At 39.9% G+C, this 14,469-nt stretch overlaps 1 protein-coding gene across 1 annotated transcript in view; it reads right to left on the bottom strand.

Moving 5' to 3' along the window:
- Nucleotides 1–14,469, bottom strand: part of kif16bb (kinesin family member 16Bb) — a 35,885-nt gene that overhangs the window by 14,337 nt on the left and 7,079 nt on the right. Inside the window, exons 6-14 of the mRNA XM_012874852.3 lie at nucleotides 14,112–14,227; nucleotides 13,893–14,035; nucleotides 13,542–13,710; nucleotides 12,527–12,652; nucleotides 12,215–12,390; nucleotides 12,066–12,125; nucleotides 1,330–1,440; nucleotides 830–881; nucleotides 610–747 (exon numbers count right to left, since the gene is read on the bottom strand). Coding sequence (XP_012730306.2) covers nucleotides 610–747; nucleotides 830–881; nucleotides 1,330–1,440; nucleotides 12,066–12,125; nucleotides 12,215–12,390; nucleotides 12,527–12,652; nucleotides 13,542–13,710; nucleotides 13,893–14,035; nucleotides 14,112–14,227 — 1,091 coding nt within the window. The remainder of the gene's footprint in view (nucleotides 1–609; nucleotides 748–829; nucleotides 882–1,329; nucleotides 1,441–12,065; nucleotides 12,126–12,214; nucleotides 12,391–12,526; nucleotides 12,653–13,541; nucleotides 13,711–13,892; nucleotides 14,036–14,111; nucleotides 14,228–14,469) is intronic.

A 14,469-nucleotide genomic window follows, 5' to 3' on the forward strand; every position in this document is an offset into this window, starting at 1 on the left:
AAATGTTACAAAAAGTAAAAAAAGGAGACCACTATAGCCAGCTTACAATCTGCCTGTACGTGGCTTTTATGTCATGAAAACCAAAGCTATATGGATGAGGAGTCAGGAAACGGTTCCAGCTCCCAGCCTCGACAAACGGGGGCCGCTCAGGGGGGCCAGAGTTTCAACTAGACTCTCCCCTCTATCCTTTGAAAGGTTAATGCTCTGGCCCACTTCAAAACCTGTTGGCCCTATCAACTCCATCTGCCAATTAAATTGAGGGCTTCAGGCTTTGTCTAGAGCTTTGTCCAGGGCCCCTCGCCCTTCAAAATGTTTAGTAAGAGAAATGGCATCTGCCCTGTGAAGAGCAGCGCTCACAATCCACTCATGCCTTGAGTGTGTTTCCATGGGGAAGCCAGCGGCACAAAGTGGATTTCATTTGCAGATGAGATCCAGTGATGTCATTTCACCGCACTCAAAATGGATAAAAGGGTTATTGACTCCAACAAGCCAAATAATTGCAACTCTGGGAGAGAAATCTTCATTATTATAGTCATGTCTTACTCCCTCCCTTCCTCATATTTATGCAAGAATATCAGGAGGAAAATTAGGTTTAGCAGGAATGCTTACCATGAGTCAGCTGGCAGGGATGTGTGACCACAGAGCCGTTAACTGAGCACAGCGCGCCATCCTGAGGGAGCAGAGTAACAATCCCAGCACAGTTCTCAAGCAGGCAGTGTTCACGGAGGAGTTCAGGTCCAGAAAGCACTACGGGACAATTTGAAAAGCTTTAATACACCAGCAGCAACAGATACGGCATGGGGCTTTCAGCTTAGAGACTTTCACTCACCAATATCCTGACTACATGAGGCTCCATCACTACCAATCCAGGTTCTGCCCTCCTACAGTGAAGGAAAAAAAAAGGACAAAGCTTAAATTTCCAAAAAACACACAAAGCATGCACGTCATTGTAATCCCACAAAACCTGAAAACCTTAAAAGTATAAAACAAACCCCATTCAGCCTTTTTCAATAGAGCAATTCTTAAACCCACTTTTCTATCAAAAGCCTCTGGAGCCATGTCTCGAATTGGAAAGGTGCTACAGCCGCTTTCTCCTTGGGTGACCATTGTGTTACGTTTGGACACAGTTTGGTGCACAATGTCCCTCTTTGGCAAGTTTTAACTGCATGCTTGGCTGCCTGATTCTCCATTTTGTTTATGGTCATTTACATATTTCTCCACAACGAATATGGAAATTATTAATCATGAGCTACAAGCTTAAATTTAAGGGAGAAACTGATTCATTTTAAAACAAATGGCTTTTTTTAAATAAAGGTTGCATCTATTCACTTTCAAATAGACTCCTGTGGCGAGCTGGTCTTCATTGATGCTCATCAGATGAGGTAACTGGCAGTCCAAGACGACTCCGCTCCCCTCTTTTCTCAGAGCCACACTTTCCGCCTGTGGGAGCACACCCAAAAGAAAAAACAAATCCATTCAGTCGCCTTTAGCCGAAATGTTACACGATAAAAATGCTGACAGACATTTAACGGCAACTAGCAGAAAACAGAATTCTTTATGACTGCTCTTCCGTCGCCCGAAGGCCACGCAGAATATCAGGGCTGGAGCCATGTGTCACCATGAAGCAGCAGAGAGGCTAACGGTGAAAGAGAATACATAAATCATTCAGATTATGGTGCCGAAAGTCAAACTGTATATTGTGTTCATTGAGTGAGACTGACACATTTCCACTACCTGACCTCACACACAGGTTATATACCATGCATTATTGCCTTTCTGGGAACATTGCTAGAGACACAGTAGCTATTACAAACACCACATAGTTTAAAAAGTAAGACAAGTTCAAGCTATAGCAACAAGCTTTAAATATATAACTTTCACTATGAAGAATCAAAGCAATTCAAAATATTTTTACGAAAGTTGTTCCGATTTCAAGCATGCTATCATCTGTATAGCATTGGTGACGCAAAGTATTTCAAATAGCTGTATAGAAAAAAAAGTTAATGGGTAAACAAAAGCTACATTCAACAATAAGGAATAAAATTCAGTTTTGCAAGAACTTAGAAGAAATTTGTTGGTGAAACTGAAGGATTACTGTAAACCAAAATCTGACTTAAGGCAATTAATGATCTGGAGTTGCCCAGCAGGAGTCTTAACTTGAATCTGATAGAGGATCTAGAGGGGGGTAAAGATTAGGGTGATGGTGAAGCGACACCTAGTGCCTGCCTACCAAAATGTTTGTTTTAGCCAAACTCAGTATCAAATTAAAAGATCTAAGCAGCAGGCGCCATGAGAAACCACAACAAGTTACGCCTGTCAAGGTGCACTTATTTGGATAGTGACACTTTTTGGGAAATTGTGGATTCTGACAAAACAGATGCGACGGCAGCAGCTCCTCCTCCGCTACCATATTTATGTTGGTTTGGCTGTGGACTCGGCCGCTCTTGCTTTCGTCACAGCTGTAGGTCCCGCCTTAAACCATAGTACAGCAACGTGATTGGCCCAGATCCTTTTGGTTTGATCTTGAGATGGGAGCAGAACAAGATCATTTTTGTGCATTTGAGAACACAAATACCACAAAAATTCATCTTGCAGGCAAGGTTAAACGTCTTCGATAAATTATATCTTCTCATGTGAACGTTCAACAGTTAGAGCATGTAAACAGAACGGCATGCCATGCAACATGCATGCCGTTCTGTTTACATGCCCTGTCACACATACGCTGGAGAAGCTGCTGCTTAGTAATGGCTCTGCACCTCGTGCCACTAGCAGAGAAAGTCGTCTCGGGTTGTCCCCAGTTCACTGCGCAATCGAACAAGTCCAGATTTTTTATATAGTAGGAATCAGCAATTAGTCCACTGTTATCAAATTACAGCTTTTAACTCAAAATGCATTGCATAAAGCATTTTTCTTTACTAGACAAAAATAAATTTGGGTATAGCTCCTTCAAAGTCACAGCTTATGAATGTGTAAATATTCAACATTGTACAAATATGTCAAGTATTGCCAAAATATGTGACAAAACTTGTAAGAGAAATTCAGACAAAAACATATTTGCTTGAAATCCCTGCTAAACCCGTCTTTGGTGAAGTCATGTTCTCTCACCAGACAGAATTGACGACTGACTGATTAAATCTCATAAAATCTTTTGTAAAGTACTGGAAATCCACATTTAAAATCATATCTGCTTCTTAGACCGTTGCTCTGCCTCCAGCAGTTGTTGCTGTGGTAATATGACGGCATGAGTCACATAAAGCATGTGGTTAAAAAAAAAAAAAAGTATTCATTTTCAAAATCATGCATAAATGCATTGGCAGCTACAAAAGATCAAATATTCTACAGACAAAGAAGTTAAGCAGTTTAATTTGGAATTAGACAGTTGATATAGTTAACCCTGAGGTGACGAGAAGGCTCAAGCAACAAACCATATATAGAGGGAGGCACACACATGTCTCCAAGCGAGTGTTTATTCACAGATAACCTTTTCCACAGAGCATGTGCTGCTGCTGTTCAATAATCAAAAGTCTCGGGGATGTATGAGTGCTGCTATCAGAAGTATTCCTCTGTTAAGCTGATGGAGTAAGGCCTCGCATCACTGTGGATTATAAGAAGGCACTTCATCGAGAGGCCAAGCAGAAAATCTCACGCTGAATACAGAGGATATGCTTTGCATAAACTGATCGCCTCTGCCTTTAACCTCCACCCGCTCTGTTGTATAGATTGGACTGTAAAGAGAGAGACATGCCCACCACCAGCACCTCCTCATTCATTGGCAGTTGCGAGATGGGAGAAATCCTATTTTCTAATGAAGAGGGAGAGGCATCGACCACAGCCCCCTGTACTTAATTAAAAGGGATTTTTCACAGACTTCATTAGGAGGTGAGGAGCAGCCTGGCAGTTTAATGCAGCATGTCACTTTCCTTTAGACCCCAGCAACAGATGAGATCTGTTTACGTTCATTCCCAAATGCCATGAAAGTTTATACCCAATATAGTAAACGCGGTGCGATCAAAAATCAAAGTCAGAAAAAATGTTTGCTTTCAGACCGAAGCAGCTGGTGAGCATACTGTAATTAAACGTGGCCTGGACCAGCAGCCAGACTGGGGGGAAGCGCTTAGGCTTCTATTAAAAGCCATCATTTTGTAGTTGGCTGGAATTTTAATCAAACTCTTTTTCAACCTCTTGGAACTGCAACGTGCATTTCAACACAGCGCTGCACAAAGCCGGCTAAATCTCCCGACTATCAACTTTGTCAAGTCGAACAATCTGCCAAGAGAACAGAATAATACAGCTTCCAGAACAATGGAAACCTCTTTCATGCTTAAATTGCCGTGTCACACTAAAAGGTTAATTTTCCTAAACGAACTGTATTAATATCTCAGATTGCTTGTCTTTAAAAACATTAAAAATGGCTTCTACAAGAAAAAGGAGAGCAATTACGTGACCAGCTTTCAAAGTGACTAGGCCTTTTGCTTGCGGTGATTGATTATATACTTCTGTTAAAGAAGTGTCACCTTGTTAACAGCCGTTCCATTTTCATGCTGCTTCTCATTAGTTTGTTACATGCAAGAGCAGAATTTTAACCAGAAACCTGTTTGCCTGATGGTAAAATAAACAAAACAAAAAATTTTATTCCAACCACCAGCATGTAATTAAATTTGGACCAACATCTAGGAGAGCATTTCTGGGATTTTTATTCTTTGCTTGCTATAATTTTTTTTTTTTTTTACTGCATGGCCAACATTACAGACAAATTCAGGCTAAATGCCTATTGTACTTGTAAATCCAGCCTTTTAACTGCATTTTGTAAAGTACCTAATAACTTGAGGTTTTTGCAGCTGTAGAAAAGATTTTTACCAGTTTTGTACCATTTGCAAACTGATTACAGGTATAAAGCAGAAATCAAGGTGCAACGCTGATCTCTGCATGTGGCCCTTAAGGTATAAGTGCATCATTTGACAGTCTATACAGCCTAAACTCGCTCATCAGTTTCTTTTGTCTCAGCATCACGTGGGTTGGACTGTCAAGCTAACCTTTTTTGCAGGTGCATAGCCTCATTTGCATGTTTAGATTAAGAGCAAATTCAGAATATAGCATGTATCTGCAGTGCATTCCCTGAACAAATATTGGTCACATTCTGAGATGTTCCTTTTGGTTAGTCAACTTTAAATAATTGCAGGTACTGTATAACTGGAAAATAATGTGTCCCCACCGACTGTTACTTGATCAGATTTCTGTGTCCAATTATAGTAGGTACAAAGTACAAAATTCAGACCCACATAATGGTCAAAATATCAACAATTTCTCCATGTTGTAGCAGTGGTCTCAAGCTCTACTCCTCAAAGACTTGTATCCTGTAACATTTAAATGCGCCTCTGCTTCCACACACACACACGACTCCAATATAAACTCTTTGGCAGAGCTCAACTGCATGCTAGTGAGGAAGTTTAGCCATGCGATTCAGGCGTGTAGAGCAAAAAGTTGCAGGACACCAGACCGAAGATTTGAGTTTGAGACCACTGACAAAGTTCTTAGTTTTCCAAAACAATAGTTTAATCTAAATACATCCCAAAATTACAATTTGTATCAAAGTCTGATCTCAAAACATTTAGTCATGTTAAGAGAAAATAAACTTCTAAATTTGCTCCAGTTTTTGTTTTGAGTAGCATGCATGTTTTTTTAATGCAAAAACATGCAATCCCTACCTTACACTATAAAATAGTGCATAAATTAACATTTTTACTTCATATTTCAGTAACATGCCCATAGTCGTCAAAAAAAAAAAAAAAAAAGAAAAAAAAAAATCATGGACTGGATGGACCAGAACTAGCAAATTGCAGAAAAAAAAGTCATTGTTAAACTTAACCTAAAATAATCAGTGTTTAAATATAAAATAAACCAGTTTTCTACAGACAATTAAATACAGTGAAACTAACAATTTCTCAGAAACTAAACCAATAGTAAAATTTCTTGGAGGCTCAGATTCAATCGATTAGAATATGCATTCGATGAAGCTTGTTTGTCTTTTAAAGTACCTTTTGAAAGCAAAGCATTCATTGGTCTAATGTGATATTCTAATCTTAAATGCCATGTTTTTATTTAATGTAAGCAGGAAATCCTCAGAAATAAAGGCTTAAAAACATTATTTTTTGTGTAATTACACTGTTTTGAGAGTCAAGTTACTGAATCAAATGTCATTTACTGAAAATTAATGTATATGCAACAGAGGAATCACTCTTAAGCCTCCCGGGTTAGGTTTATTCAGGGGTTCTGGAGAGGAAAGTCCATCAGATGGTCTAACCTGGGATTAAGGAAGAGCAGTGTGGTTTTCATCCTGGCTGTGCAACACTGGACCAGCTCTACACCCTCAGCTGGGTTCATGGGAGTTTGTTCAACCAGCCTACATATGCTTTGTGTTCATAACATTTATGGACAGAATTTCTAGGCACAGCCAAGGTGTTGAGGGGATCAGTTTTGATGGGCTCAGGATTGCGTCTCGGCTTTTTACAGATGACGTGGTCCTGTTGACTTCATCAGGGCGTGATCTACAGCTCTCACTGGAGCGGTTCGCAGCAGAGCGCAAAGCGGCCGGGATGAAAGTCAGCGTCTCCAAATCTGAGACCGGAAAAGGGTAGAGTGCCTTCTCCGGGTTGGGGAGGATGTCCTGCCCCTAGTGAAGGAGTTCAAGTATCTTGGGGTCTTGTTCACGAATGAGGGAAAGATGGAGCGGGAGATCGACAGGCGGATTGGTGCAGCGTCTGCTGTGAAGCAGGCGCTGTACCGATCCGTTGTGGTGAAGAGAGAGCTGAGCCAAAAGGCGAAGCTCTCGATTTACCGGTCGATCTACGTTCCTACCCTCATCTATGGTCACGAGCTTTGGGTCGTGACCGAAAGAACGAGATCCCGGATACAAGCTGCCGAAATGAGTTCTCCGTAGTGCGTCTGGGCTCTCCCTTAGAGATAGGGTGAGGAGCTCAGTCATCCGGGGAGGACTCTGAGTAGAGCCGCTGCTCCTCCACGTCGAGAGGAGCCAGTTGAGGTGGCTCGGGCATCTGGTCAGGATGCCTCCTGGACGCGTCCCTGGTGAGGTGTTCCAGGCACGTCCCACCGGGAGGAGACCCAGGGGAAGACCCAGGACACGCTGGAGGGACTATGTCTCCCGGCTGGCCTGGGAACGCCTTGGGATTCCTCCTGAGGAGCTGGCCCAAGTGGCCGGGGAGAGGGACGTCTGGGGCTCCTTACTGAAGCTGCTACCCCCACGACCCGACCCCGGATAAGCGGAAGAAGACGGACGGATGTAAAACAAAACACTTTCAAGGACAGCAGAGTTTAACATGTAGATTTCCCCTTGTAGGGGAACAGATACTTGTGCGTTTTTGTTTTATGGATGTAATTTCTCAGGCCCTTGATTCATAATGGCGCAAAACTGGATTCAGAAATAAAAAGTTACATTCCTCTCTGCTAATACTTGTTAGTATACATACAAACAGTAGCAACAATAAATTCAACACTGAGCCATTTATAATTTAGAGCAGAGAGGTTATCCAACTCCAGTCCTTGAGAGCTACCATCCAACAAATTTTGGATGCAACCCTTTCTCCAACACAGCTAAATCAAATTAATTGCTCCTTGCCAGGCCTCAGAGGAACTTTATGACATACAGAAGAGATAATTCAGTCATTTGATTCAGATGTGAATGCAGGGATGTATCTAAAAGTTGCAAAACAATAGCTCTCCAGGACTGGAGTTGGAGACAACTGTTTCAGAGAATGTGCAATGCAGGATTTTACTTAAATTTGAGGCCCAGCGAAATTATCTTTCAAGTGCTTGCGGGCACAAGTTCAACAGATGTTTTATAGGTAACCAGACAAATGTTCTTTGATCCAATTAAAAAGAGCTGATTCAATTTCTGGCTAGACCAGCCTCCCACAAGAGGAAAACACTACTCTTGATAAAAAGTGAGAATTTGCAAAAGGTTATGAAACGCTATAAAGGCTATGATGTAAAACTGCTGATGCTGTGGTTCAAAAATCGACATAAACCAGGGCAAGGCTCAGAGCATCCAGAGTTTAAGTTGTGCTGATTATAGCATGTTTTGAAAATGCAATGAACACCAGGATCAAAGAAAGGTTTTGGTTCATTTATCTCACAGAAATGGAGGATCCTCCCACACTGCATTGCACGGGGACCTGAAAGTATCGCTGGGAGAACTGGATGCAACTCTACTCAATATAAAACCGCCTAAATCCGTAGGAATGTATCTCTATTTTACAAATATACTAATGTATAAGCCTGCAGTAGAACACGATTTCACTTTACCCTCTTCCTTTCTTTTTTGTTCTCCCAATCTGTTACTGCCTCTGACTGGTAAGACGCTGCTCTGAAATCTCTCTCATATTAATTACTCTCTCTGCCACATGCCCTGTAACCAATCTTTGGAAGCTGACACTGAATAACTTTGCATTTTAAATTTGCTTTGAATACAGAACCCAAAACTCAGTTTACAACGCTTTTGGTCAACTTTTTCATAAGTGCTCTGAATTTATTTTGTTTTTGCCAACAGCAACACCTGATTTAAAACGCAACATTGCTGGAAACTAGGACTGTACACGTCATGTGGCGAAAATAAACTTTGCAATAGATAAGACTCAAACATGCTGGATTGGAATATTTTCAAACAATTTCTTAATTTACAGACTGATAGGAGCCCCTGGTAAGTGTATGCAAATAGCCTAAAAAATTTGTAGATTTCTATTACAGCACCGAGCCTTTTGTTTTAATACTACTTTGTATTTTATAACATTTCACAAGGTTGGAGCATGAAGGGATCTTGGACCACTCCTCTTCACACATTCTCTAGATTATACATGAGACCCCAGAACTCTGGACAAACTGTGCGCATGCACAAAAAGAAAAACTTGGTGTAATGTTTTACCCACAAAAAAATAATAATTACGTTGTGAAAATTTGCAGCAGTCTTTTTTCAATCCAGTAAAATAAATTGCCAGATAGTAAAACTAACCCAAATACACTGAAATGTGACCATTTGGTTTAATTAAACTCGAGCATCAATACTGATGCATTAAATATTATGAATTAGAGCTTTTATGGTTTAAACTGTACAAAACCTGATTAACCCATTCAACAACTAAAACTGTTGGAAACAAGCTCAACGTAATGTAAATTGTGCATATTTCACTAGTCTTGTCAAATGTAGATGCACATTGGTCTGTGCATTTAGGAGCATAGAATGCATTTCAATTATCTAAGGGGCACTGTTATTCTCACTGAGAAAAACTGCTGGATCAGCAGATTAAGTCTAAACAGGTCAGGTGTGATGAGTCCTAAGGTGGGGACACTCACATCCATAAGACGTTGCAAACACGTTTGCATAATTGTGGGACTGGTTCAAGTTGTCACCATGCTGCGATTCTTTGCAACCAGAGCATTTAAGAAGGAGCTGGCAGACGGGTCAGGTTTGTTAGTCATCCCTGTGCAGTGCCATGCCATTTTTACTCAAGGTTAAAATACCACAAGAATATCACCCCTGCTGACCAACTAGATATTTCCTAAGTGTTACTATGGAGACCTGGTGGTGGCCCCAAGATGCCATTCTTTGGTATAGTACTTAGAATAAGGTTGGGAACTTTTTATTTTATTTTTTTGTAAATATAATTCCAATAACATCCTTGTGACTGTGCAAGGTTAAAAAAAATAAATGTGGGTCTTCATCCAGCCAAGTGGCCAGGAGAGAAAGGAAAACAATTGCGTCATGTAATTTTTCATCCAAGGGCAACTGAAAGTTTTGAATTACCAAATTTTAAGTTATAAAAAGACATTGTGAGCTTCAGTTTTCATTTATACAAAAAAAAAAAAAAAAAAAAAAAAAAAAAAAAAAAAAAAAAAAGTTGTTGGGTAATTTTGTAAAATATTCTTTGAACATTTTAGAAAGTGACTTAATTCAAGTAGATTTAATCAGAAAGGAATATATCATTCTGAGTATGAACATCATTTTTTATTCTTAGGGCAACTTAAACAACTTTACATGGGGCATTAAAAAACAAGAAAAAAAACTTGTCCTTAGAACACCTTTGAAGTTAAAGTATGTTCAGTAATTTAAATGGCCCATTTTATGGGCTTCTCAGTTGAGCGTTCTACGACAGGAACGCCATTTTTTTTCTTCCACGCCGGCAGAATGCAAATCCACACGAAGGCAAATGTCAAATCCATAAAGTCATTCATTAAACACTTGGAGGTCCTGCAACATCAGAGGGCTTACAGGTAATCAGCACAGAGGCATTTTTGCCTGGATGTCAAATTGTATCATGCATAACAGATGCACCCACGTGATTGGACACAGCCAAATACAGCACTTTTCAGCTCTGAGCTTCCTTCTTGGCAAAAAGAAACTGCGTGATGATGCAAATACATTTACAAACGCTGTAATTTATATGCTAGACATTCAGCGACCAAAGTGCGATGTGTCAATATTCAAGATCTCTTAATTAGGTGCAGTGACAGCAGCTAATGAGTCCATGGCTGTCAAGCCACTAAAAGTCACCTGCTAATTATCCAACATCCACGTAAAGACCTTGGTGCACAACGGATAGACTTGAAAAGTTTAAATTAAATCCTAGGTGCAGCAGGACTCTACATTCTGATGCTAAACACTTTTCAGATAAGACCATTTTAACTTAGCTGCAGGAGTTTCTCAATAGTTTGAAAGCTGATTAAGAATTTACTACAATGCAGCAGTATGAGGGAAAAAAATCCCTCCAAGCTTTTCACTGGGTGACTGGCACACTTCTGCTTGATGCATAATTCAACAGGCGACATGGCTGAATACAGCGAGCTCCAAAAAAAAAGTGACATTTGGTGTTGGTTCAGGAGTTGGGCACAAATTTAGCAGAAGAAAAGAAAGTTCAGTGTAAACTCAGAGCTGGCAGCTGTGGCTCTGTGCGTTGAAACCTCGGGGTGTTGTGAGGATGATACCATTCTGTCCCTGCCTCGAGAGAAGACATGAAGTTTGTTTAAAACTCTTCCTACAAGCTTCCCAAACACCCCATCTCCTACAATCAGCCCAGAAAGTTTGCTTTCGGATGTTATTTAAATCCAAACACTCAAAATCAAACTGATTGCCCGGCTGACCCCATGAGGAGGCCATCCACAAGGCTCACAGTGACACCTGCTGGCAACAACCTAGTACTACACGCAGTAACATGAATCAAAGCAGACGGGGAGAATTTTACCAGTTTGCATCAGGTCCAACATCCAGACATTTGAGTCAGGTGATTTAATATAGGGATCAAAAAGGAAGCTCGCTTCAAACCAGATTTAAAGTCTCTCCACTTACTACTGGTGGGTTTTAGACTTGATTTTTAGTTGCCTTTACTGGTTTCTCAAAGTGTTAATAGTTTTAAGTCCAATCTGCTTTTCCCTACAAGTTATCCCGAGTCCTCATGCTTTCTATGTAATTTGTTAGTACCTAAAGAAAAAAAATTTAATAAAAAACATTTAGTATTTAACTTTTTGTTCTATTGTAATTCCACTTGGATCCAAAAAATGTTCTACTCATTGGTCTTGTGGTTAAAGTATATTTCCTAATATTAAGTTGCCAGAGGGTGGGACAAGACGGGGGGGAGGGGGAAATAGACTTAACGCACACAGGTATTCATACAAACACGCAATGTGTACATAAGCAGTCTTGTGCATGTTTCAAAATGAAATGTGCAATTGTGTTTCCTCTTTTCTATATTTAACATTTTATTCTAGTCTGTTTATTTTTCATATGCTTTTTATTTAAGGCACTGTGTTACATCTGACTGAATGAAAACAGCTCCATGAATGAATCCGTATAGATTTCTGTCAAAAAATATATATAGTTTGATTTCATCCATGCAAACCCAAAATGATACCATATATTAAAAGATGCTCAAAAAAAAAAAAAAAAAAAAAAAAAAAAAGTGCCTTAAGAAAACACCGAACATCGCTCCACTGTTGGTGGAAGAAGCAGAAATATCCTTCATCTAAAAAGAAATTCTGAACGTCTCTACAGTTTCACTCACCTTTTCTTCATTGCATTGCAGGTTGTCCTTTATAGAGGTAGACCAGTCCCCATCAGAGACCTGCATAGTTGGTGGAAACCAAATGAAAGCATCAGCACACACCGTCATGTTCTGGATGCATTTTGTGTTCTCCAGACAAATTGCAGAACCTGAGCGGCTTTAGCTAGTAGTGATCGGAGCCTCGCGACCTCGGCCTGCAGCTCTCTGATCACCTTGGTGCTGCCATCTTCGTTCACTGTGGGGGTGTTCACTATGCTTTTAGCCCGGCTGGCGAAGCGCAGAGTGCTTAGCGTCTCCTCGTAGTTCACGTCAGCAGGAGAGATGGCTGCCATGAGAGGTCACCATGCAGGAATCAAGATTAGTTCAGAACAAAAAAGGTGATGTACCTAATCTCATTTACAATAAGGCAAAAATACAAAGCAAATGTCTTCTGAATACAGCTGAAATGTCTTAACACATACTTGCTATAATTGTAGTTATGGAGTTTCCCCCGAGGCTATCTTTCAGTAGCCAAGTCAGCACAGAGTCTCTGTAAGGAATGAACGTTTGCTTCTTTTTTGCCGACTGTCCACTCACTGAGAGGTCAGCTTCCAGGTCAATTTGAAAAGAGAGAAAAAAAATTATATAATGACCCAAAGGACTAGAGATAGAAAAGTTTAAACTTAAAGTGCTACAGTTTGATTTTAAGAACAAAAAAAAAAAAAAAAAAAAAGTCTGACCAGAACTAGTCAATAAAAGAAATAAAAATAAGTATTCATTGTCGAAGAGTTGTTTCCAAACATACCAGATGTGGGTCATTTTTATTGAAACAAATTTACAATACAAACAAGCGGTCAGAATGCTGCAGCCACATAGTTCAATGCATGTCATTGATGTTTTATGTACTAGAACACAAAATAGCAAATAATTTTATAGTGGGAACAGAAGGGATTCCCATTTTCATTTATAAAAATCTAAAATGTGGCATTTTTAATTCAGCCCCTTCAATCCTACACCCATAATTGATACAATTTAAGAAATTTGATTGCAGTAAGTAAATAACCTAATCTTAAAAACATTTGAAGCCTTCACAGAACAGCCGTTTGTTAGAGAATGGGTGAACAGCTTCAGGAAGACCAGGCAGGTCAGAGAAAAAAAAAAAAAAAAAAAAAAAAAAAAAAAAAAAAAAAAAAAAAAAAAGTGTGGATGAGTTTAAAGGAGGGTTACATTAAATAATTTTAGAGTGGCAAGTGGTACAGTATTAAATGCAAACCTTTAGATTTTTATTTGTAAGAACAAGTGTTATTTATACACCTTTTGTGTTTGTTAATAATGAAAAAACCCAATTAAGATAAAGTTTGTACTTGTGGTGTGAAACAATGAAAAACGTAAAATACTGAAATATTGAACTCCACCAACTCACTAATAACCAAGTAGTTTATTAATTTATATGTTGTTAACCAGTACAAGCCAATGCATCAGTGACGTCGCCTTTACCCAGAGCTGAGATCACGCTGCCCAAGGTGACCAGGGATTTGTTGATGTTGGCACCTTCCTTCAACCTGATGCCTGTGGTCTGCGTGCTGTTGACTCTCTCACTGCCGGCCAAGTCCACCAGGTGGATCTTACTCCGTCTCTCATGCGGCAGCTCCCCATCAAACCATCCCTGTAAAACAGAGTAGTATTCCCTAGAGCTCTACATACACTTGAGACGTTTTATATGTCAGAAAATACACATCAGGATGCAACTAATGTTTCATAAGCAAGGCTAGAGGTTGAATTATGTCTTCAAAAAAAGTTTTAAATAAAATAAACAGAAAGCATGTGATGCGGCACTGTATATCACACCTGGGTAAAGGTTATGGTGAAGATGGTGTGTGAGCGGCTGCTGAAGTCATTCATGCCTGTGCTGGCAATGGTGCGGTTGGCATTGCCGACGGTCATCAGGCTCTCCATGTTACACAGGGTGTGCACCACATGTTTTGATAGATCTACGCAGACGTTAAAATTAGAGATTCTGGGTGACGCTTAGCACTTTATTTTAAATAAAACTGAATCATGCATTACTCTCAACATAGGGTCCATCTGTAGGGTGCTCCCTGACTTTCAAGCCTCCACCTTCTGAGCATGGTGGTCTCTTCTTCAGGAGGTCCTGAACGCGCTCGTTGTAAACTTCAAGATAGCTGGTGAGAACAAAATATAACGCACATGCAAGATTTTACACAAATAGAATAGTTAGACACTATTCATGTGAGTACTATACCAAACAAACATCAAACTAAAAAAGCATTACACTTTGTCATAACTGGAACAAATAAGCTTCATACTAGACAATTACAGTTCCTGTGAAAAATGTATTCACTGATCACATTACATACTAATGGATTAAACACTCTTGACATGTAATTTTTTCCCTCTTCTGTCT

This window comes from Fundulus heteroclitus, unplaced genomic scaffold, assembly GCF_011125445.2.
Source record: "Fundulus heteroclitus isolate FHET01 unplaced genomic scaffold, MU-UCD_Fhet_4.1 scaffold_106, whole genome shotgun sequence".
Lineage (NCBI taxonomy): Eukaryota > Metazoa > Chordata > Actinopteri > Cyprinodontiformes > Fundulidae > Fundulus > Fundulus heteroclitus.